We start from the raw sequence: 25447 nt of genomic DNA on the forward strand, positions 1-25447 counted from the left end.
ACCTGCCTCTGCCTCCCCAGTGCTGGGATTAAAAGTGTGTGCTGCCCCCACACCCAGCTTCTTTTTATGTTTTATTGTTTTGTTTTGTTTTGTTTTATATTGCTTACTAATGGCGGCCAAGGGCCAGCTTTGTGACATAGATGCTGCTCTCAGAAACCAAGGGGATGCCCGACTCTTCTCAGATTGCCCCCAAGTGAACATGCCTGCTGCCAGGGTGGGCTGTGTGAACTGGAGATTCGTGCACACTGACCATGCTTCCTCAGCTAGTGCTAATGTTCCTGAGGGATTGCGGGTGGGGACGTGGGAAGCTCTGTGAGCACCAGGCAGTGTGCAGCATGCTTGGCCCTCAAGCCGTCCTCCTCAGGGGGGGGCTACAGACCAAAGCAGGCATAGGTGTAACAGAACCAGTTCTGTGAAGAGCGGGGCTGTCTGGATAGCTCTTGGGTTTGTTTCTCGCTGAGGCCTACAGCTCTTGAACTAGTTGTACTTGGTTTGTAGAGAGAGCTGAGAGGTTTGGACTAGAGGGTACTTCACTGGAAGTGGATTCCCCATGCGTGCAGGTGTTGACTGACTTCTGCTTCTGTTCTCCACGACAACCCCGGCTCAGTGGGGGTGGGGTGGGGTGGTGGTGTCTATGATTTGGATGAGAATGCCCCCCTCCCCTAAGCTGGTTAATGTTTTACTGATGTAAAGAGACACCATCACCATGACAACCCCACTCCTTCCTGGCAAGTCTTAACTGGACTGGCTTACAGTTCAGAGGTATAGTCCATTTTTGCCCTAATGGGACGCATGTTGGCACACAGGCAGACACGGTGCTGGAGAGGTAGCTAAGAGAAACCCTGTCTCGAAAAACAAACAAACAAACAAACAAACAACAACAAAAAAAGAGTTCTAAATCTGGATTGGCAGAAGAGAGTGAGAGCCATTGGGTCTGCCTTGAGTCACACCTACTCAATGGCCAAGCATTCTAATCTATGGACTTATAGGGCCATTCCTATTCAAATCACCACAGCTCTGGTATTTGAAGACAATGTCCCCAGTTGGGGGTGCTGTTTGGGGAGGCTTGGTTGGGGACATCCTTGCTAAAGGAAATGTGTCACTGAGTGTGGGCTTTGAGAGCTTATAACCTGACTCACAGAGATCCACCTTCCCCTGCCTGAGGTTGTCACCACACCCTGCTTTCTCAGCCATTCTTTTTTTTTTTTTTTTTGGTTTTTCGAGACAGGGTTTCTCTGTATAGCCCTGGCTGTCCTGGAACTCACTTTGTAGACCAGGCTGGCCTTGAACTCAGAAATCCGCCTGCCTCTGTCTCCCGAGTGCTGGTATTAAAGGTGTGAGCCACCACCGCCCAGCTTCTCAGCCATTCTTAAGTGTGCAGTTGGTTGCTGAATCCCCGTGGCACCCTTATTTTGTCTGACAGATGGGATTAGAGAATGTGTTGTTATGATGTGTTAGAGTTAGGCCTTGGCAGTCAGAGTCAGGCCTGGAGCTACTGATTCTCTGTGTGGACACATAGATTCTCCGTGTGACCTTACCATCCCCTTCCTCTCTTGTCTTTCCAGCATCTCAGCATGTCATCTCCATGTGGTCTAGTGGCATCTTTCTTTTGCATTCAACCTGTGGAATTTTAGGCATGCACCTGGATCCCATGCCTTCAGTCTCCTCTGCTTTTCCACTCGGATGCTACCTCCTAATGGCTCTGCTTCTGCACTGTCATAGGTTAAGGCTGAGAAAGCATAAGACAATGCGTGCTGGGTCTTGCTGGGTAGTCACTGTTGCATGCAGATCAGAGAGTGGGTGGACTGGTGAACTCTGTCTAAGGACTGTCTGTCAAGACTAGAATTCTTGGTGTTAGGATGCAAACTATCTATCTATCTATCTATCTATCTATCTATCTATCTATCTATCTATCTACCGATCTATCGATCTATTGATCTATCTTCAGTTTTATAGCCCATGGGAGAAAATTCCCAGACTCTAATCCCCGTGGCCAGGGAAACTCAGACTTTGACATGCTTCTCTGTGCTGCCAAGCATCCCTGCTGCTGGTGTGGGGCAGATCTCCCCAGAACTCTGATTTTCTTATTTCAGATAGGATAATTGTTGTCTATTATTCTAAATACATTGATTTTTTTTTTTTTTTTTTTTTTGAGCCAGGAAAGCAATATGGATGCATCCCTGGATGTGTAGAATTGGAGTCAGAAAGTGGCTTCTCAGCTATAGTCAGTTTGGGGGCTTCTCCAGTGTTTCTTATGCAAAGACTTCTGTGATGTGTGAGGTCATGTCATAGGCAGGGAGATGGTGGGGGAGGCAGAGCTCCAGGTGTGAGAAGTGTTTGGGTGTAATGGTGTTGGGTAAGATGGGGGTGGGGAGCAATGCCTCTCCTTTGGAAGCAGCAGGTCTGGATGTGGTGATATGGACTCTGTAGCCCCCTCCCCACTCCCACAGCCCTTCTCTGCTCAACATCACAATGATGATACCGAGGGGCTCATCCACCTGCAACTCTAGCTCAGGGTCCGATGTCCTGTTCTCTCTGCAGGCACTGACATTTATAACACATACAGGTGTGCATGTGTGCACACATGCGCATGCGCTCACACTATCAAAAAAACGAATTTTTTTAAAAGTGGTAAGTATTAAAAATGTAAGCTATGCAGGTATAGGTAGGAAAGGCAACTTCGTGCTAACACTTTTGGTAAGCAGTCAGCTTTAGCAGAGACACTCAAGAAATCTAGACAGAGGTTGGGGCCACAGTGTTTTTTCACTTAGTGGTGCTGACTAGGGTTTTTTAAAAAGTCAGCAGCTCCAGGCTGTGCTGCTGTGTGTGGTGGCACATCTGAGCATTCTTGTTTTTTTAAAACATTAATTTCTTTTTTTTTTTTTTTTTTTTGAGACAGGGTTTCTCTGTATAGCCCTGGCTGTCCTGGAACTCACTTTGTAGACCTGGCTGGCCTTGAACTCAGAAATCCGCCTGCCTCTGCCTCCCGAGTGCTAGGATTAAGGCGTGTGCCACCACACCCGGCTAAAACATTAATTTCTATTTATTATTATTATTTTTGTGTGTGAGTGTGGCAGAGGTGCCACAGCATGCATGGGGGAAGTCAGAGGACAAAGTCTCTCCTCTGGGACCCCGGGGATCACACTCAGGCCGTCGGACTTGCACAGTGGCCTGGTTAGGGTTTTGTTGTTGTTGTTAACTTGAAGGTCAGCTTGTAGGCAGGCCTCCTTGACTGATGATGGAAGTGGATGATCCCAGCCTACACCGGTGCCACTCCTGGGTAGGAGGGCCTGGGAAGGATAAAGCAGGCTGAACAAGCCTGCAAGTAGCCTTCCTTCAGGGGCCTTCAGCTGCTGCCCCCAGGCTCCTGCCCCGCCTTTTCTTCCTGGTGAACTGTAGGCTGTGGATGGAATCAGCAACCTCTCAGAGTTGCTTTCGGCCATGGTGATTATCGCACAGCAGAAAGCAGACCAAGATGCCTCCCAGGCCCTTCTACCTGCTGGGCCAGCTTGTGGACCAGCGTTCTTCTGACGCTTGTTTATATTTTCCCAGAAACTTTTGCTGAGATTCTTGAGCTTTTTTTTTCTCCTCATCCGCCCAAAGGACCTTCCTATTGTGCTTTTAGAGATGAAATCCTGAGGTCTAAGGTGTCTCTCTGCAGGCTATGTCCTTGGTGGCTTGACTGTGTCTGTTCACAAACCCCTCAGTACACACTAGCCTTTTCCCCTCTTCCCTACTCACAGCTCCCCGGAGGGAGGCCTGACCTGGATACATACAGAGACTTAGCTCCAGTCCAAGGTGTGAGCAGTCCGTTTTCCGGCACTCAGAGGAAGGGGGAATCCCTGCTTTCTCATACACCTTCAAGCACTCAGTGAATCAAATCCCACCCCCACCCCCCTTCCCCCAAGAAGCCTCCGATTCCAGGCTGGATGTTTAGTGTCACCCGGTGCCAAGCACAGCATATCAGGTCTCTTCTTAGGACAGTCCTTAGGACAGGAGAGCCTTGACTGAGCCAGCATGGGCCCTGGGATAGCTTTGGAGGACATCCCCTCCAGTGAGTGCTGGCTGCCTACAAAGCTGGTCCTTTATCATGCAGGAGGATGGTGACCACCAGGGGACGAGGTACGAATAGGAGGGAATTGAAGCTGGTTTCTCCAGGGAACAGGCCTGGGCGGTTGGGTAATAGCATTCAGCTAGCTGAACTGGGATTCAAGCCTCTCTCCAGCTGCAGGAGGAGGAAGCAGGGTGGGTGTGCAGTGGCCCTTAGTCACTCACAAAGGACTTCTTGGACTCAGAGTTAGGGAAAATGATGGAGTCACATTCTGGAGGGTTTGCAGAAGGATAAACACAAAGGCCATGATGTCAGTGGTGCAGTGTTCGGGCAGGATGGAGCTTGTCACTTTTACCCTGTCACTTCCTGGTTATTTACAGAATCTAGATAGTGTGAATTCGCTATGCACAGAGGGGGAGAGATCATTAAAGAAGGTCTTTAATAGATGCCAGGATGTCTGGAAACCCAACCATGGCAGGAACAAGTCTGATTTTGAGCAGTGTGCTTTAGATTTTGGGCCTTGCTCTCTGCGCCTGTATGGTGTGAGCCTATCCATGCTAGCCTTCCCGCAGGGCTCCCATGATGCATTGCCAGGCAAGGAGCAGGGGCCCTGGTGCATCAGACCTCATTCCCTTCATCCTTTTCTAGTGGCAGAGGACCAGCAAGGGCAATCACCGGCAGGGTCCCACAGATGTCAGAGAAGACGCTGGCCTGGGTTAGTTGTCAGGAAAGTTCAGGAAGAGGAGACCTGAGCTGCATCTTGCAGGCTGGTAGGATCTGGTTTGGGCTGAGGCTAAGGCACTGCTACCTCTAATGGTTGCTGCACAGTCTGTGTTTGTAGGGAATCTGATGGAATGGCTTAAGAGCAGACCCTGCTTCCAAAGAGTGGCAGGCCAGGATGGCTCGTGGACCTGTACTGCCCAGCCCAGCACTGAGAGGGAATACTTGAGAAAGGGCACACACTTTTTCTGTTCTTGGTGCTGCCTGTAGGGGTGCTTGGCCATGGAGTGTGTTGGGGGGGTGTCTTAGGGTTTTAATGCTGTGAACAGACACCAGGACCAAGGTAAGTCTTGTAAAAACAACATTTAACTGGGCCTGGCTTACAGGTTCAGAGGTTCAGTCCATTATCATCAAGGTGGGAGCATGGCAGTATCCATTCAGGTATGGCGCAGGCAGAGCTGAGAGTTCTATGTCTTCATCCAAAGACTTCTTCTAGTGGAAGACTGACTTCCAGGCAACTAGGGTGAGGATCTTATGCCCACACCCACAGTGACACACCCATTCCAACCAGGTCACACCTATTCCAACAAGGCCACACCTCCAGATGGTGCCACTCCCTGGTCCAAGGATATACAAACCATCACAGGGGGACACTATGAGGATGAAGAGGAACACATAGACCCTGTCTCTGCTGGAGATGGGGCTCAGAAGGAGATGCGAGTCAACCCAGATGGACTTGGGGGCACAGGCTTCTAATGGCTCAGAGTGTGAGCCAAATAGTAGTCAGGTGAGATGCCCATGTGTAAGGTGCGACTCCCTAACAGGTACCAGTAGGAACTGAGTGATCTATGACCAGCCAGGATGAGGCTGAGGGATGGACATGAGCAGGGAACGTGGTCCAGGTTCTGGTGACTTTGAGTCTCTAGCAGCTACTCTAATCCAGCACGGTTTTCCTTTCGCCTTCAGCCTCCTGACAGCGGGCCTCCACCTTTACCGACGTCCTCTCTCCCAGAGGGTTACTATGAGGAAGCCGTGCCGCTGAGCCCTGGGAAAGCTCCAGAGTACATCACCTCAAGTGAGTGGCAGCTGCCCACATCAGGGTGGTCCCTTCATTCCCAGGAATGGCGGTGAGCCAAGGCACTGGTGTGGAGGAGGCAGGGCTACACATCACCACAGAAATGTAGGAGCAATGTATCTGGGACCTAAGGAAGGCAATGAATACAGGAGGGGTCTGGGGAAAGGCTGAGACCCTCAAGAGTCCTTTCTTCCAGCTTCTGTGGAGTCCGGTTCAGAGGTACCTGGAGCCACAGAGCCAGGTGTGGGTAAATGATGTGATTCTCTGAGGTCGGGAGAGAAATTGTTCTGTAGTTCATTGGTGCACGCTCCACTTTGTCCCCTCCTGGTCTCTACAGAGCACAGCCCTGCAGGTTGAGGTTTCTGCAGGAATGCCTGTTGGGTGCAGGCTTCTCTTTTGTGAAGAGGGCAGGCTTTACTGAATAATTTCTGCTGAAGTCATGATCCACCTGCTCCCGATGCCGACCTCAGTATTCCTTCTTTTAAACTGAGATGCACACTGACGCCCAGGACCTTCTCTAACTGCCCCTGGGATTCAGATTCGTTACTGATGCTATTCTGTCCCCTGAGTGCCAGGCCCTGTCACCTCTCAGCAGGATGTCACATCAAGCTGTGGCATCCTGTGCTTCTGGGCTCAGCTCTGAAACTCCTCTCATTGTCAAGTACTTTCTCATTAAAAAGAGTGTAGTGGAAAAAGTGTCACTGTGGGGCACTTGTTCTCCAATCTGATGATCTGAATTGGTTCACCAGGACCCACATAGTGGAAAGAGCGCATCAACCCCCCAAACTGTCCTCTAACCTCCATGCATGTACCATTGTCCCTCTGAAGGATCCTTCCCTGACAGTGCACTGGCCATGTTCCTGCAATAGGAGCTTTGCTAGGTGCTGGCTGGGAGAACTACCACCTACAACAGGATGCTCTCTTCCCAGGGCTCCCAGCTTGGCGTAAAGAGCTGACCTGTGCACACAGTGAGGAGTCTGTTGGAGTGTGTGCAGAGTGTCACAAGGGCCTTTGACACAGTGTGCTGTTGGCCTGCTCAGGCTGCTGCCTCAAATCACTCTCAGCCCAGAGACACATGTGCCTCCGCAAAATGGTTGTTTAAAGTGTTGTAAGTGTCAGTCTCTGTGACAGGCTCCTAGGGCAGAGTAGAGCCCGGGCTAACAGTGCTGTCCACTCCCCTGTGATGCTCACCAGCTTCCATACCATTGCCAGCACTGAGTGACCACGTGCTCTAGAAGCTGGCTTCCCAGGGTGCATTGGCTTATAGCACGTTTCTTAGACCTGTGGCGGGCTGCCAGCATCTTCTCCAGGGACCAGGTGACAATCTCCTTCTCCCAGTGTCTGGCATTTCTGGCTCTTAGGTCCCTGTTTGACAGCATGAGCCTCTCTGATGGTAGGCTCCCCCCATCTGCCCCTCCAGACAGAGCCTGCCTTCTGTCTTTGCCTTGCTGTATGGTATCCACACAGCCATAGGCTTTGGGGCCCTGGAACCATATGTGACTTAATTCCTTAACTTTTATAAAAATGAAGGTTGAAAAGTTCCTTTGAGGCTGCCACATAAAGAGGGGGTGTTAGGCAGATGCAGACATTGGGACAGCCACGTGCTGATGTGTAGGAGGGGAGAGGAGAAAGAGAGGCTGCTGATCTGAAGATGGCAGGAGCCTGGCCTGACTGACAAGTTATTCTACTGCAACCTCCTGTCTGCATTCTCAGCACTTCAGACTGGCAGCTCTCACACTCTCAGGTTACCACTGCCTCAGGTGCTCTGTCTGTTACTTCTCTTCCCAGCCACCCCAGGCCTGAATGTGCCATTGTCCCTCTGAAGGATCCTTCCCTGACAGTGCACTGGCCATGTTCCTGAAATAGGAGCTTTGCTAGGTGCTGGCTGGGAGAACTACCACATACAACAGGATGCTCTCTTCCCAGGGCTCCCAGCTTGGTGTAAAGAGCTGACCTGTGCGCACAGTGAGGAGTCTGTTGGAGTCTGTGCAGTGTGTCACAAGGGCCTTTGACACAGTGTGCTGTTGGCCTGCTCAGGCTGCTGCCTCAAATCACTCTCAACTCAGAGGCTGGAATGCTGAAATTCTTGGGCCATGCTAGAGTTATCTTACCAGTGGTTTATCTTACAGATGGCCTGTCTTAGAGGTGTGCCTTCTGGACATGTCCTCACCCCCTCCCTTCTTCCCCCCTCTTTCCTCTTGTCCCTTTCTCTCACCACTCCCATTGGATTAGGACTCTACACTTATGGTCGTATTGGTAACAGATTTCATCTGAATTGTAATCCAAAAGCTCCATCAGATGCATTCATGTTAGCCTGAAGACCTCACTCAGCATGAGAGTCTCAGGGAATCTTGAGCCCGTGGTACTGGCCAGAGGGAGTCATAAGCTTAATGCTAGACATGAACACACATTACCCCAGGAGAGAGGAGGGAGATGGGGCAGCTCGGGTGTGTGCAGAGAGCCCAGGGGAAGAGGGAGCAGGCTGTGTGGAGAAAGTGTAAGAGCGGGGGTGTCCTTGAGTGAGATTTGTTCTGTTAGAGAGATGGACCATTCCTGCCCAGATCCAACCAAGGCAAGCCAGTGGGAAGAGGTGGCCTCTGGTGGATCCCAAGTGTACTGAAGGGTCTGTGGGTGGTAGAAGACTGGGGTGGGGGGTGGATTTAATCAAGGCCAGATAAAGAGGAGCAGAGGACTCTTCACGGACATGGTTCCCGAGTGGCCACCCACGGCAGGGCACAGTTAATACTGCCATTGGGGTGACATCATCCTGTTGATGTGAACGAATCTAGAGATTTTTAAAAAATGAATCTCAATGTTTTAGTCATTGCATTTGAAGCATTTTGATGTGTTCTCAGTGCCTGACTTCTGCAAGTTTTATCCCCAGTGTCAGGGCGGAAGCCCCTTCTCACTGAAGCCTACGGTGGCTGGAAATAAGGCCAGGTGAGGTGAGCTGGAGGGTCGGCCTCTCACCTCTACCCTTTTCTCCTCCACAGATTATGACTCTGATGCCATGAGCAGTTCCTATGAGTCATATGATGAAGAGGAAGAGGACGGGAAGGGGAAGAAAACTCGGCATCAGTGGCCATCAGAGGAGGCCTCTATGGACCTGGTGAAAGATGCCAAGATCTGTGCCTTCCTGCTGCGCAAGAAACGCTTTGGCCAGTGGACCAAGCTGCTCTGCGTCATCAAAGACACCAAGCTGCTGGTGAGGAGCCCAGTGGGGCTGTGCTGCCACTTGCAGTCCGAAGTACAGGACCACAACTGGTATATGCAGATGCTACCACAGGGGAGGCAAACGACGGCCCAGCCCAGCTCAGCCCAGCCCGCTGGCACCTCTTCAGGGAGGGCTCATGGTTCCCCCACACCCAAGTCCTTCCACCCTGCGGGGCCTGTGGCTTGTGTCAGTGGAAATGATCAGTGTTGAGACTTGCCAGAAACTGCAAGATAGACTTTCTCATTTGTAGCGAGTCAGTAAATTCCTCCCAGCCAGGTCACAGCAGAGGCCGGAGCCTGTGGAGGCGCCTAGGGGAGGGCAGAGGGAAAGGACATTCTTTTGGAAAGTCAAAAGCTTTCCAAAAGAAGGGTGGGTTTTTTTGTTTTGTTTTGTTTTGTTTTGGAGGCAGAACAGGAAGGTGGAGTACACCCAGAAGCAGGGTGTAGAAGATTCAGGACTCTGGCTACAGGTGCTGTCCCCTTGGGGGTTCCAAGGAGAAGAACCTTGGAGGTGGCATTCCTGCCCCCAGTCCCCCCCAGCTCCCAAGGCCACTTCCGGTAAAAACCAAGGCTGGTCACTGGGTCAGGAGATTTACTGTCTGCTTTTTGCCTTTTGTCTTTCAAATTAACCTCAGGAAACGATTGCTCAAAAGTGAGTCCTTAAAGGAGAAAATCAGGGTTTCTCTTTTCCCCACGTGATGGAGCAGATAACACTGTAAGAGAGGCCATGGCCCCCAGTGAATTATGGGAGTCTTGCTTGCATTGGCTCTTAGATCATTGTATGTGCTGCTTCTTCTTCTTCTTCTTCTTCTTCTTCTTCTTCTTCTTCTTCTTCTTCTTCTTTTTGCTCAGCCTTTTTAAACGAAGTGCATATTTTTTCCACATGTGTGGCCTGAATTTCTTCCAAATATAGAATATGCCAAAAATGATGCCATTGGGGATTTTAAAGCATGAAAAATATTAGCATAGCCCTTCTTTATAATCTGATGCAATCGCTGCAAGATGGTGATATGCTATATGCAGTGATTTAAAATGTACTCCACTCTCATGAGAAAGAGCTGTTTTATTTCCAGTGCAGGCAGCGAGAGGGCTGATGCAGAGTCAGCAGTTTGGGGCCCAGGTTCCTGGCCCCACACCCATTGGTCCTCTTCCTCCTCTCCTGCTTTTCTCTCCAGTGAGAGCCCTCTCCCTGCTCTATGATGGTGAGAGCTTTCATAGAGCCTACCTTTAAATTGTCGAAGGAATAAATGGAAAACGAGGGAAAACACCATGTAAGACAAAATGCAAGGTGAAACTTGGCCTTTTATTTGATTTTGGCTTTGTTATGACAGAATCTTGCTAGATAGCTCAGGTTAGCCTGGAATTCACTATGTAGCCCAGGCTAGTCTTGAGCTCTGAATCCTTCCTCTTCCATCTCCTGATGAGATTATGAGCAAGTACTACACACATTTGGCTTAAAGTAGTAGTAGTAGTAATTGTTGTTTTTGTTTGTTTGTTGTTGTGGTGTGTGTATGTATGTATGTATTTATGTATGTGTGCGTATGTCTCTGTGTGTATGTATGTGTGTATATGTATATATGTATATATGTGTGTATGCATTATCTTCCTTCATAATTAACCCATGATCAACTACTCAGATGAGAAAAAGCATACTTTACTTTCCTGGAACACCTTGCCTGGCCTCCCCCTGTGGGTGTCACGCTACCTACTCTATTGACTCCATCTCTAGACCTTTTATTTCCATGCCCAGGCAATTCCAGACCTACCCAGTCGCCCCCAGACACTCTGCCCACTCACTGAAGTATCTGTTTCCTAGCTGGTGGGTATCACTGGAAGAGCTGTCTCCACTGGATGGACTCTGAGGCCAAGTCACCTTTCTTCCTGGGGTCTGCCTGTACCTAGTGCTGAGGGAGTCAAGGGGCAGAGCCAGTGGAGCTTCCAGCTCCAGGGCCCTGGGCTCCCTATGAATTCCGCTTGAACTGAGTCCTGCCTGGTCTGCCTTCCTCAGGCTCTTTGTGACAGCCTTGAGGGACTCCTGTTTGGAGGTGGCCTGGGCTTGCCTCCCAGGATCTCCAGACAGTACTAGCGTTCCAGGTGGTTGTGAGCCAACTGCTGTGGGTGCTGGGGACAGGGCCTAGGCTCGCTTCAAGGGCAGTGCGCACTTTTTAAGTGCTGAGCCCTTTCTCCAGCACCAAGTGTCGTTATCATTACCTAGTCTGCCCACAGTAGCTCTATGCAGTTGCAACAGATCTTATAAACCTTTCATGTATGTTCATATTCACATGAACTGTGCTCCAATAGAACACGGGATAGATCGGTGCCTGCTCAGTCGCATCTTAGACGTTCCATATGCCTCAGCCGACTTAGCACACACCTGTGCGTGGCAGATGTGGAAGGAGCGTGGGTAGGCAGCAAATGGTGTCACACCTGTTAGCGGGCTGCTGAGCCACGCCCCCCGAAGCCTGGCTAGCACTAGAGGTTTGCTTATGCTGGGCTTCATCATTGTTTCTGGTCACACGTCCTCAAGGCATTAATTGGTCTATTGTATTCCCCGCAGTGCTATAAAAGTTCCAAGGACCAGCAGCCTCAGATGGAGCTGCCACTGCAGGGCTGCAGTATCACATACATCCCGAGAGACAGCAAGAAGAAGAAACACGAGCTGAAAATCACCCAGCAAGGCACAGACCCTCTGGTTCTAGCCGTTCAGAGCAAGGAACAGGCTGAGCAGTGGTTGAAGGTAGGACATCTGACATGACTCTGAGACACACTTCCAGACTCATTTAATTGATAAGTTGTCTAAAACCCAGACAGATCAATGAATCTAGGAGTTTTGTCTTTTTTAATAATTGAGTTACATGTTAATTTTGCCCTGTCCCCCATACACACATGCATACACAGACATGCACGCACACATGACATGGCTGGCATGTGGAGGTCAGCAGACACCTTGTGAAAACTGGTTCTCTATCCCCCACCCATGGTGTGGGCCTCTGGGATTAAACCTAACTTGTCACACTTTACCTACTGAGACATCCCTTCGTTGTTGTTGTTTGTTTTGAAGCTTTGGTTGTGAGTCTTAGCCTTGAACAATAGAGCTCTCTCTCCAGTCCTTGTTTATTTTTGATAGTGAGCACTCATTACTAGAATTTCACTCACCTGACTTCCAGCTGCAGGCAACTGTCTGTCCCCGGAGGCTGTCCATCTGTCCTGTTGTTGTAGTTGTTATTGTTCTTAGTATTGCTTTGATCCATCCTCCATTTCCAGAAACAATATTTAGATGTGAGACCTTCTCACTTTGTGCTGTCGCCCCTTCTTCCCCTTTGGTCTGGCTTCTTTCTTTCTCGGTCCCCTCCAGTTCCCCGTGTCGTCCTTGTTTCTGATCTGTTTGGTCCCTCTGCTGCTGTGTTCTAATTTTGGCTTTGGGATCCATCTTGTTCTGCTCAGGCTGCTCCCCAAGGTGTCCCAGGTGGGGTGGCCTTGAACAGCAGCAGTTTATTTCTGAGCTCTGGAGGCTGGAAATTGCAAGTCAGGGTGCCTGGGGATTTGGTCTCTGGTGAGATGTCCTCACTGTCCTCCTGTGTAAAGAGGGCGGTGGCCACCTGCAGTCTCTTTTATGCAGGCACTGATAGCAGCCAGGAGGGCTCTACCCTGTGACCTCATCACAGCTCAAGGGCTGGACCTCCTACTGTGGCTGTGTTGGAGCTCAGGGGCCCATAGTTTTAAGCCCTAGAATTTCTAGATGTTTCTTTTTTTAATCTGGAATTGTCTCCTTTACAGGTTTAAATTTCTCTTAAAATACTGGTCTAGCTTTTACCTCTGAACGGGACAGGTGTGGTGGCTCTGGCCCTGAGTTTTGCTGGAGCTTGGAACTTACTCTCTTGTCTATTGTGTTTGTTCGACACCCATGCTGGTCATGGTATTTGGAAAGAAAATACATTGAAATAATTCTTACAGCAACGATATTGGGTATAGCTCATATAACCACAAATACAATTCTATGATGCTTTTGGGTTTCCACGGCTCTTGGAAGTAATTCTGTAACTATAGCTGCTCCTCCTGCCTTCCGGAAGAAGCTGTGCATGGTGTCTGCTCATCTTTCCAAGGTTTTAGTTCACGACGTCCTGCAGTAAGGGCAGGGCTGGAAGAAGATGCCATCTACTTGGGCATCTATGACCATGGTGTCTGTGACTTGCAGTTTATGGGCCACTCCTTCACTGCTGTAACAAAACAACCTGGCCAAAGGGACTTAGGGAAGGAAGGGCCTGTCTCAGCTCACTGTTTGAAATTCTCCTTGGTGGTGAGGGCATGGTGATGGGCATGAGGTGCGCCTGTAGCCAGGAAGCAAAGAGGTGTGTTGGTTGGAGCTCAGTCCACTTCTGCTTCATCAGCCAGGCCTTCAACACATTTAGAGTGAGTTGCCCCTCTTCAGCTAAGCCTCTCTGGAAACATCCCACACAGATGCCCGCAGTTGTGTCCCAGCTGATTGTAAAATCTGGCAAGGTGAAGGTGAACTGTCATCCACTGTATCCGGGGAACCGTGAACCTCGATTCCCCACGGCCCCCAGGAGCACACAGTCAGACTCCAGGCCCACAATGATGTTTTGTGGGCCGCCCAGAGAACCACACAGAGGTGGCCTGTTCCACTCTGTCAGCAGCGGCTGTGGTGTCAGCAGTGGCTGTGGCTTGCCTGAAATTGTGACATTCAGGCTGGGGAGGATTTTTTTTTTCTGGGTTCTTCCCCTGTAAGCCTCAGGCTCCGGAATCTCTCCTGGGAGTTTGTGTGGCCTTCCAGAAGGAGAGCCTCACTGTGCTGCAGGCTGACCCATATCAATGCAGGCGCTCCAGAGCCTTCGAGGTTTACAGAGGCATGGCCGTCTGATTGACTCTTGCTGCCTCTGTGTATGTGCATGTGCATGTGTGTGTGTGTGCCTGTGTGTGTGAGAGAGACAGAGAGAGATAGACACAGAGACAGGGAGGGAGGAAGGGAGAGAGAGAGAGAGAGAGAGAGGAGAGAGAGACAGAGAGAGAGACAGAGAGAGACAGAGAGAGAGATGCATGCACACACATGAGGCGGTGGCAGCAGAGGACAACCTCAGATGCCGTTCCTCAGGTGCCATCTGCCTCACTTTTCTGAGACAGGGCCTCCTCCCTGCCACTGCCCTAGCTCACAGAGATAGTTTGGCTGGCTGGCCAGTGAGCCTCAGGGATCCATCTCACTGCCTCCCCAGAGCTGGGGTTACAAGCACACGATGTTGCACCCAGCTTTTTTTATGTGGGTCCTCACCCTTCTCACCCCAGACACTCGTGCTTCCTCATCCTGACACTGCTTGTAGTTTCATTTGATGCCCGAGAGGTCGAGTCTTAGGCCATTGTGTAGCTCATTGTGATGATCTACCGTGGTCCATCTAGGCATCAAGGTCGGTTTTCTGGCTTGATGGAGGCTTTGCTTTTGAGTGATGGACAGCTGGCCCTTCCCTCTTTTTATCCTTCCTCCTGTAATTTGTTTTTTAAAACTAAGTTTTAAAACCTTTTTATTGGTTCTCTGTGAACTTTGTATCATGCTCCCCAGTCTGCCTCATCGCTCCCTCTACTCCCTTCCTGTGATCTTAGCCTGTCCGTTCACTAAAGGAGAGAAGGGGCAGTTGTGCAATGGGTGGTGTTCCTGGTGGCTCTTTCTTTCTTGGGTTCCTCTCCTGGCTGTCTGGACTCTCCTTCCATGCTTGGTGTTCTCTGTTCCTTAAGGAGCACTGGGTAGGAATGGCCTGAACCATGGTGGCTCCTGTTCACCCTCTGTTCTGCAGTGTGCTGAGCTCCAAGCTCCCTTCTAACTGCTTCACATCTGACATGAAGTCACTCCGAGGCCTTGAGCAGCTGGCGAACAGACCAGAGAAACAACACGTTTCAAGATGCTGATGGACTGAAATGACCTCATATCCCCCTTCCCCCTGTGTGAGCTACTTGCAAACAGAGGCGCTTAGCTAATTACAGCATGACGACTCCACTCATGAATGGTAGTTAATTGCGAGGAGTTTAATTTTAGTGTATTTCTTACAAGGGATGTAAATGATACCAGGCGAGAGATCTTTTTCTGAGGAGTTTGAATTGATTGCTCTGTTGTAATGTTTGCTCTTTTACTTCTGCAGTACCAGGGCTTGAGGAGTTCTACCCATGAAAGTCAAAATGATTACCCAGCACTCAGCCCTAAGGAGTGCTCCCCGCAAACTCAGGGAGCATTGTGGAGGAGTGGGTGGGAAGACTGGATACTCCAGAAGTAGGGTGGGGGGCTCACAAGGCCCTGCTCCCCCTTGAGGGATTATAGTTAAGGTCTGCCCACGGGAAGGGTGTGGTACTGCACTCTTTTTCTGAGGATTTTTAAGCAGTTAATGGTTGCCCCAGGAGGGAGGGACATTTTCTTCAGTAATGAGCCACTGGTCCCATGCCTCTGCTCCTGTGAGTCACTATGCAAGCTTCTGTAACTAACCCTGATAAAACTCACTAGGTCCCAAGGTAACAAACAGATGTGGGGCAAGTTAGGGAGAGAAGGGACAGCTGGGGAGGGGAAGAGAGGGCAACAGGGTGACTATGGTAAAAATTATCTACATGTGTGACATGCGCTCACTAAGAAATCTATTGTGTATAATTAACATTAATATATGCTAACGAGTCAATGACAAAAAGGTGTTGGCCATAGGATCCTAATTGTCTCAGCCTAGCAGAGCCTAAGATAGTCTAGCTCCTTCCACATCCACCACTGGACAAGTTACCTTATCAGAACCGCGATTTTAACTATTTTTATTATTATTATTATTATTATTATTATTATGTGTGTGTGTGTTCATATGTGGTGGTGGGCATGCTGAAGGGCAGAGGACAATGTAATTTCTCTTCTTCGACTGTGGGACCCTGGGCTTGAACCCAGCTTGTCAGGTTTGTACAGTGGGTGATTTTCCCTGCCGAGCCGCAGAGGGGTTATTTTAAAAACACGACTCTGAATCATTCGTAATTGTTGGGAACCTGAAAGACTTTATGGTTTTTTTTTGCTTTGTATTTTTCTAAATGCTGCCCTATGCTGATAGGATTGAGACCTGCCCTTGCTTAACTCTCCCTGCTCAGGGACCTTCTGTTTTGGTGTCTAGAACCACGAACTCCTGTGTCTCTTGAGGGGACAAGAAGTGGAGGGGGATGGGATGATGGGTATGAGCCTCCATCTTGTCATTTCCTTTTACATCACAGAAGTGGGTGTTTTGTTTTGTTTTAGCAGGGGAGGGGCTGGAGAGATGGCTCGGTTAGGCGTGTACACTGCTCTGGCAGAGCACCCAGGTTCAGTTGGAAGCACCTATATACGTGGCTCACAGCTGCCTGTAACTCCAGCTCCACTGGGAGACGACACCTTTGACCTCCACAGACATCTGCACTCACATGCATGCACACACACAGGCACACACAATACATACAAGTAAGATAAACTAAGTCTTTTTTTTTTTTTAATTAAATAGAAAAAATTGAAAGCCCATTTCCTCTAGCACAGGCCTTCTGAAAATGGAGTTCCTGGGAGTGTAGAACCACCATCTTACTCTGCTTCCTGAGAAGCCAGGCCTGCCCACCACCATGGTTCTCAGGTTTGGTGTCACTGTCACTGGAATGTTTAAGTGGCTTTATTCTTAGGCTTCCAGCGGATGATGGTGCAGTACTGGTGCAGGGGGGCAGCCTTCTTGTTCATTGTCTGTCATCTATCCAATGCCATTTATCCAAAAGCTGCTGTCTTTTGTTGGATTGAAGCACTTGGGTCAGCTCTTCACCCCTGTGGCCCTCTGGCTGCATGCTCTTTGTGGCCTGTTCTCTCCACTTTGGGAGCTCTGGTCCAGTGTGCCCTCATGTTCACTTTAATCTTGGTTTCCATTCTAGAACTTTCTGGATGTTCTTTGTCATCATGTCTGTCTGAAATCCCATCAGTCTGTCCACCACCCTCCGCTTCATTGGCTGTTTAATATGTATAACAGGCAATTCTGTTATAGCTGTTTTAGTGTCTGGTCATTCCGGCACTGGGGTCATCTTTGTATTGCTTCTGAATTTGCCCCAGGAATCTGCACAGGCTTTGGGATGTGTGGAAGAAAACCACAGAGACTACCCTCTGCTATTTCCCAAGAGCCAGGTGTAGCCCTGTTCCCAACAGTCCCTCGTTGTTAGGCACCATAGACTGTGGCCATGTTGCTTTGCTTCATATTACTCCTGCCTTCAGAATGGGTGCTATGTTTTCACAGGAGTATGGCAGGGGACCAGAAAGCTGGCAAGAGGCCTGAGGTCTCTCATGGACAGTGGACCAGGTGGCCAGCTTTCTGGAGCAGCCTTCAGGTCTCTTTAGGTCTAGCTTGCCAGACTCTCTGCTCTGGGCTCAGCCTCCACTCGTGACTATGGTATCCCTTTGATCCTGGAAGCTGGAACCTTCCTTCCTGATGGGCACTTGCCGTGCAACTGAACTTCCTTGGCAAAGCAGACACCTTGTGCTGGATGAAGTGCTCCACATCTCGGGACCCTGTCTCCTCCCTGCCTGCCTTTCGGCCTCCTTATCACCTCCAAAATGATGGGAGGGCTGAGGGGTGAGAACTGGCTCCTGTAGGCCCTTGGGCACCTAAGTTTTGCTTGGTTACTCTGTCATCTCTGGCTCCATCTGTGGTCAGCCAAGAGGGCAGCTGCGGAGAGCCTCTTTTCTCCAGGCAGGGGGAGCCCTTTTCTTCCAAGGCCCCTTCATCTTTAGGGTTCCCTTCCCTGTGGCTTCGCAGTGTCTCCACACTCAGATGACTTTGAAAAGTGCTACGACTTTGCTTTTGGGTTTTTTGGTTTCTCCAGCTTGTTTTGTGTTGTCAGGGTGGTGGTTAGATGTGCTGTTCTGTGTGGTGACAGTGAGATACCACGTGCCCTGTTCATTGTCTCGGCAGAAGGTCTTGGTTTTGTCAGTTATGTAATAAACTTTGGGCTCAGCTGATTTTTCTACAATATGACTTTCTGCTTTATTATTTTAGTTTTTAAAATTCTTTTTTTTTTTTTAAAGACAGTGTCTTAATAAGTAACCCTGGTGCCCCAGGAACCCAAGGCATTGAGTTCAGGTCTCATATATGCTGGGGACACTCTTCCGCTGAGTGATCTCATTGTCACTGTGAGTCGCTAAGGAAGTGCTTTTCCACTCTCTACTGGGAATTGTTTTATAAATAAAGGCAAGTATCTCATCACCGAAGACTACTGTTATCAAGGCTTGTTTAGGGTTTATGATCCAGCCGTAGATGTTTAGAAATAGTTTTAATAGAACAATGAAAAATCCTCCAGTTAGAACTCACTTGCCCTTGCAAAGCAGGATATACACAAGGCAGCATTTGACCAGCATGCAATGCTATTTGCCCTTCTGCCAAAAGTACCCACCAGAGCCATGAATGTGTCTTGTCTGCCTGTTACATCCACCACCCTCAGCCCTTGCCAGAAGCCCATCTCTATGCGTGCATGCTTGTGTCTATCCACATGAATGTTCATGTGTGTACAGAAGCTGCAGACATGAGCCTCTCTGCAGAGGTCAAACACAAGACACGAGCCAGCATTCCCAGAAGCAGCATGATCATGTTTCCATAAAAATGTGCAGAGACTGTGCTTCTGGGGTGGAGGGCTTAAGTTAAAAGCAAACAAAAATGCCACAGAGTGTTTGGTTGTGTGGAGGAGTCGTGAATTTTCAATTCCAATGTCATTCTTTTAAGTGCACTTTGACCTTCTCACACTATACATAGACATATACCTCGAGTGGCAGGGCCTTCCTTTATCATTTTGGAACGGACCCTGCAGGTGCCTTTGGGAGATGCAGAGGTCAGTGAACGAAGCAGCCTGATTTCTTCCACTGGTGGGACCCCCGTGGAAACAAGACCACCCGGGCTCACTGTCCCACAGGGTGCTTTGTCTGTGGTCTGGACAGGGAAAGACAGTCTCACAATGCCAAGGTGACTTCTCTGCTCTTGGCCTGCCCCAGGTGGGTGTCTGGGTCTCTCTGGGTTGCCTCGTGCCCATCCCAGCACTGCACAACACATGGCTCTGATCCACAAGGGAGCTGAGTTCTAGGTGAGAGAGAAGTGAGTCACCAGAGAAGCAAGTATGGCCCCCTGAGTGTTGCAAGTGTGTGAGGTAAACTCCTGGGAGCTTGGGAAGAGGCTGTCACGAGCAAGCTCTGATGGCCAGGTGTCATCTTCTTCCTCCAGAAGGCCTGGCCTGGGAAGAAAGAGGTTGAAGTGTGCATATGCCCGGTGCCATTTTTCTCTATGCTTTTGTGATTTGTGACATCGGTGCAGAGGATTTGGCCACATGGCTTTTACTTAATCCTGTCTCTTTTCTATGTTTTTATTGGCTCAGTTAAAAAAAAATTATAGAAAATCTCAGGGCCAGTTTGTCCTCGTTGTATACTTTTTCCGTCTCATAAAGACCTTCAAAAGATGTTGCTGCTGGGCAAAGTGTCACACACCGTTAATGGCACCTCTGCATGTGGGAAGCAGAGGGAGTTGTGCATCTCTGTGAGGATGAGCTGTGCTCAGTCAAGAGAACACAATGCCCTCCAGGGGGCAGTATACCCAGAGCCAAACAGGCAGGAGACACACAGAGGCACACACACAGAGGCACACACACACACACACACACACACAGAGTCAGGCAGACAGGCAGACACACACACACAGGGCCATACAGACAAACACACATGCACAGAGTTACACAGACAGGCAGACACACACACAAACACACTGACATACAGACACACAGACAAATAGACAAAATCAAAAGACAGGCAGATATACACTGACATACAGACACACAGACACACATACATATGCAGGGCCACACAGACAAACACACATACACAGAGTCACATAGACATGCAGACACACACACAAACGCACTGACATATGGACACACAGACAGACACATACACACACAGGGCCACACAGACAAACATACATGCACCGAGTCACACAGACAGGCAGACACACACACAAACACATTGACATACACACACACACGCAGAGACACACAGACACACACACTGGCAGACATGTGCACGTACACACACAGCACCTGCCTCCACCAGGGCTGGTAGGAATAAGTGCAAGCACACTAGCACATGCTTCCCCCAAGGCCAGGGAACAGCAAAGGGAAGGAAGACAGCTAAGCTTCCCCAGACCACGCCTTTGCAGCCACGGTTTGGAGTGTGGGCTTTGCAGCCACGGTTTGGAGTGCGGGCTTTGGTAAGAATGAAGAACTCATCAAGTTCACGGTTATGTGTGTAATTGCAGCCAATTTTCTTAGTTAAAGCTATAATTACAAGCTGAGGTTCCCGGAGGCCTGGTGCAGGAGAAGTGTGGGCTGGGGCACTTCTCGTCTGCCCACCACAGGGGTGCCCACCACGGCCTTTCTCAGTGGCATTGGGTGTTGCTTTGTGGAGTTTAGCTAAAGTGTGTAAATTTGTAAGAGGCTCGGCCTTGCTCAGGTGGTGAGCGGGGGAGCTGGACTTGAACTCCCCTGCTCCAAGTGTGTTTCTTTCCCAGAGAAAGGCTAGTCCTGTTCTACTTATTTATTTATTTATTTATTTATTTATTTATTTATTTATTTATTTACAGTTCTAAGGGTGGGAAGTCCCTGATTCAGGTGCTGGCTGACTGAGGAGGCTGTGACGGCCTGTGCTCCCCCTGGCACATAGTTCTTAGTCGCTGTGTCCTATACACACAGGGCATGGGAGCTCTCTGAGGTCTGAGCCATTGGCAGAGGCTTAGCTCCCCGTCCCTGTTATCTTCTAACCCCCCATTCCAAGGCTGCTGCTGTGGGGTTTAATTTTCAACATGAATTTGGAGGAACAGAAGCATCTAGGACATGATATTTGTGTTCCTTGGAGGAGGAGGAGGAGGAGGAGGCTCAGGTCAGAACAGTTCATTATTCTGCCAAGGTGAAAGCCAGGCAGCAGAGCCATTAGCCCTGGTTGTGGAGTCCCTCCCTCCTCACGCTGTAGTCGTCCTGTCCATCTGTCTCTCCTTACACTGACCAAGTTCAGTCTCCTTCCTCAGACCCAAGAGGGCCATGTGACTGGGCCCCTACACCTGTTGTCCAGTTTCTTCTTCCCTGCCCTGTTCTCCCTAGCCACACAACACTCTAGGGGCTCCTTAAACACTTGTCATCTGCTGCAGGGCCTTTGCACCACTGTCCTCTCTGCCTAAAAGCCTTTCTGTCCTCAGTTCACGTGGCCCTCAGCTAACATAGCTCATGTGTCATCCTGGTGCAGCGCCCTGGCTCTGCAGTAGCTGACAGTTTCCTGTGAAAGGGGCACCTTTTATTCTTATAGCTCCGTCATCTGTCAGACATCACCTTTCTGAGAAAAGGTTTATTTTTTTATTTAATTTTTAATTATGTGTATGTGCTGTTGACCCCTCGAGTTCTCCTGCCACACCGTAGGCATCTGTCTGCCCATATAGGACTACACCCATCACCTGGATCCCCCTGCCTCTGGTCAGGCTCAGACTGTGTCTCACTTCCACAGGTAATCAAAGAAGCCTACAGTGGCTGTAGCGGGCCCGTGGATCCGGAATGTTCTCCACCGCCCAGCACCAGCGCCCCTGTGAACAAGGCAGAACTGGAGAAGGTGAGGGACGCCAGTTCTCACTCAGCTCTTTGTCTCCTTCATGGTGTCTCCTCCCTGTGCATACAGATGAACTATATGTATTTATGGGGAATTGTTGAGACATGTAAGTGCATGTGTTCAGTTTATTGGCTAGCCAGGCTGTCCCTCATGCCCGCCACCTCAGACCTCAATCCTTTCATCTGGAATTGCCAGTTTAATCACGTTGTGTGAGAGCCGAAACACTTCTTCTGTGGAGTGTTGAGCACTCTTTCAGCCCATGCACCCTTTAACTTTGGAGATAACATTTCGCTTTCCACCGTACCTCACCACGTCTGCATGACCGCTGTGGGAATAATGTGATCCTTATGTCCTTATAGAAACTGTCTTCAGAGAGGCCCAGCTCTGATGGAGAAGGTGGTGTGGAAAACGGAGTCACCACGTGTAATGGAAAAGAACAAGGTGAGACTCTAACACGTGCCAAGAATATCTGAAGTCACAAAGCGGGTTGCCATGCTAGGTGTGACTGTGCGGGAAACCTTTGTGCTTTGGCCGGGCAGGTGCCACTGCCCTCTGTCCCCAAGGACACAAGGAAGGCCTCTTCATTTGCAACAGCCCAGAATCTTTCTTTCTTCCCAGCTTCATTTAAATTATCGCTAAACCATAAAAAAGTACATATACCACAGACTTTATAATCCTTGACCATCTCAAAGTGTTCTGTAGACATTAACTATACACATACAGTGCTGTGTAGCCATCACTTGCATCTATCTCTGGAACTTTCTGTCTTCACAAATCAAAACCTAGTTTTCATGAAACCTAAGTCCCTCACCCCCTCCTTAGCCCTGGCAATCAGTGTTCTGCTTTCTGTCTCTCTGCGTTCTACACGCTGGGGGCCTCATGCAAGTGCAGTGCTGTGCTACTTGTCTGGTGGCAGCTGGCTCATTTCACCTGGTGTGATGTCTTCAAGGTTCATCCATATTGTACTGTGTGTCAGCCTTTCCTTCCTTTTCAAGACTGAATAACATTCCATTCTATGGGCCACTTCTTACCCATTCATCTGCCAGTGAGTGGTACTTGTGTTGCTTCTAGCCGTTGGCTATTGATAGCAGAACAGCTCTGAACATGGATGTGCAGGGGTTATAGTCTTGTTTTTAAACTTGACTTTATAGCAAGGCAGATGATGTTCAGTAAAACCTGCCAACTTTGACTTAGCTGACCTATGAACTTTAATATACCCCTACAGCAAGTCACCATCACCACAACAAGAGACAGCCTGCATGTCTGTCACCCCACTGTTCCTTCACATTCCTCTTTGTCACTGCTGCCCCAAGCTACCCCAGGTAGCTGCTGCTGTTTCCAGCTTGCACTTGGGATCTGGGGTGCATTGCCTATTGGGAGTTTCCTTTCTGTATCTCAGTACACCTTGATTTGCAGTGTGAGAGCCGCTGCTCAGCCTTCCCTGTGGAGATAAACTCTGCTGGTCACCTACTGGCCAATGCCAGGACACACAGTGACTGGGGACATTCTGACTCCCGGGTAGGACTTTTCATGGACATGTGACTCCATGTCTCCCAGGAACCTAACCAGAAGTGGGGTTGCAAGGTTGAACCTTCTCGTAGGATCGCTGCCCCTGGCTGGCCTGCAGTCTTTCCCTGGTATTGCACAGATGTGTGATGGTGTGCAGCTGTGGCCTCCCCAGTGGGTGAGGTAGACATTCTCTGGTAGAATGTCTCCTCAGATCCTTTGCCCATATTTCTGTGGAGTTGTTATTGAGCTTTTAGAGGCCTCTTCATACTCTTCCTGTGTGCCATTTATAAAATGTGTTTCCTATGGACTGTCCCCATCTGTGTGGCTAGACATTTTACTCCTGAGTGTGTGTTGAAGTGCAGGTAGGTGGAGGGAGCTGGAGCTCTGTGGACCCAAGTGCCTGTGCCCTCATCTGTGCCACTCACGTGTGATGAGTGCTTCTACCTAAGAATAAATCATGTGCTGCGCCGGCAGCTGTCCCAGCCCTGAGAATTCTGGAGCCAGACAATGCCACAGTTCACCCCGGAAGGTCACACTGTCTCTTTCTTCACTGCGGTTTTCTAACACAGTCCAGTCTGAATGTAATTTTAGTCCTGTCCCCTGGGAGCTACTACCAGTCATGTCATATATAATGAAGACCTCGGAGCCAGAAGCTATCTTTAACTTCTGCTCTGAGGTGGGACACCCTGTGGTCTCTGGGCTCCAGCTTTGCTGTCTGGCTCCTTTCTTCCCTTTTGGCTATTTTGTTGTTGTTGTTGTTTTTTTTTTTTGTTGTTGTGAGATGGTTTTTTCACCTAGGCCGATCTCAACCTCATGGATTCAAGCTGTTTGTTGTCCAACCTCAGCCTTCCAAGCTAGGACCTCAGAGGTGCCACACATCAGGTGACTGTTTCGATGCTGAGGTGGGACAGGCATGGTTGACAGCTCAGTTTTCTTACTATTCCCCAGCCCCCATGAACCTGTGTGATTGCTCCATTCCTATGGAGTAGTGTGCCTGTTGGATAATTCATGTAGGTTTTGATTTTGCCCCCAGGAATCTACTGTTCACTCCTTTAAAAGGAAAAGTCTTTATTATGTAGGTGTGAGTGTGTTTTCAGGTGCCTGTGTGGAGACCAGAAAATAGCTTTGGATCTCGAATTAGAAGTGAGGTACGCGTCCTCAGTGTTGGGTCTGAACTCAGATTCTCCAGAGGAGCGGTATACACTGATGAGCAGGAAGCTGTCTCCGCAGCCCCTCCTGTACTGTTTAACAAGAACAGCGCTGCAAGTTTGGGAACGAGCAGCTGGCCTGGCTCACACATTTTCCTTTTGTCTGACACTGTGCTTGCTTGTCAAAGATGACAAGGGAGCTTCCTGGTCCAGATGCACCCTAAGCACCTTGTACCCTTGTTCTTGACCCTGACTGTTCTCTGCTTCGCAGTGGAGGGATGTGAGTGGAGCTCTCTTTAGCTTGGTCCTTTGTGATAGTTTGTGGTGGTCACAGACAGGAAGCCTGCACCCCTCCATGCTATGGCCTCACTGGAGAAGGCTGTGGTCAAAGCTATAGCTCTGCTCTGAGACATTCTTTATTTTTTTTTCATGGTGAGCCCCACTATAGACACTGGGGAGTCCTATAGCAGATACAGGGAAAGATGACAGAAGTCCCAGGCTGTAGAAACTTCACTGCCCTAACCAGTGCTTGTGTGGCTTTGAGACAAAGCCCTCAGTGGGGGTGTCTGTGGGTGAACTTGTTGAACCAGAGGTCTGATGATGTCACCTCTCCCTCCCCTTACTACCCCTAGACTAGACAGAAAATCATTTCATTTCCATCTCCGTAGAAAAAAGCAGGCTGGCTAGGTTTGTGACATTCACACACTGAAGTATGTCTTCATCACTAGGGCATTAGTCTTGGCCATCTGTGCCCTTTGACCCCTTCCACTGTTCTGCCATGTAACCTCACTGACTTGAGAGTTCTCTATTGACTTTTGGATTTAATCATGTGCTAAATCCTGCCCCTTTCCCACTGAATCCCTTCAAAGGGTCCTTGATGGCTTTTCTGTCATATCCCTACATAGAGACCTTTCTTCCAAGGAAGACATAGGCTATGCCTTAGGAGTTGGAGGCAGGAGCTTTGCTGGCAGGAGCTGGTGTCCGTTCTGGTGAGTGTGAATTCCACTCTCACCTGCTGCCTGAGTGGAAGGGTTACCCCGGGGCAGAGCCTGTGGAGGGTGTCTCTGGTCACCTCACTTGGG

General features: G+C 49.5%; 1 protein-coding gene across 3 annotated transcripts in view; it reads left to right on the top strand.

Moving 5' to 3' along the window:
- Afap1 (actin filament associated protein 1) overlaps window positions 1-25447 on the top strand; it is a 111718-nt gene that overhangs the window by 47451 nt on the left and 38820 nt on the right. For all 3 annotated transcript variants that reach the window (XM_085836640.1, XM_029477636.2, XM_021163596.3), the window contains exons 4-8: window positions 5738-5846; window positions 8840-9051; window positions 11617-11796; window positions 21610-21711; window positions 22068-22149. In XM_085836640.1, the coding sequence (XP_085692766.1) occupies window positions 5738-5846; window positions 8840-9051; window positions 11617-11796; window positions 21610-21711; window positions 22068-22149 (685 nt within the window). The remainder of the gene's footprint in view (window positions 1-5737; window positions 5847-8839; window positions 9052-11616; window positions 11797-21609; window positions 21712-22067; window positions 22150-25447) is intronic.

Source organism: Mus caroli, unplaced genomic scaffold (genome assembly GCF_978045245.1).
Source record: "Mus caroli unplaced genomic scaffold, Mus_caroli_1 scaffold_4, whole genome shotgun sequence".
NCBI classification, from domain to species: Eukaryota; Metazoa; Chordata; class Mammalia; order Rodentia; family Muridae; genus Mus; species Mus caroli.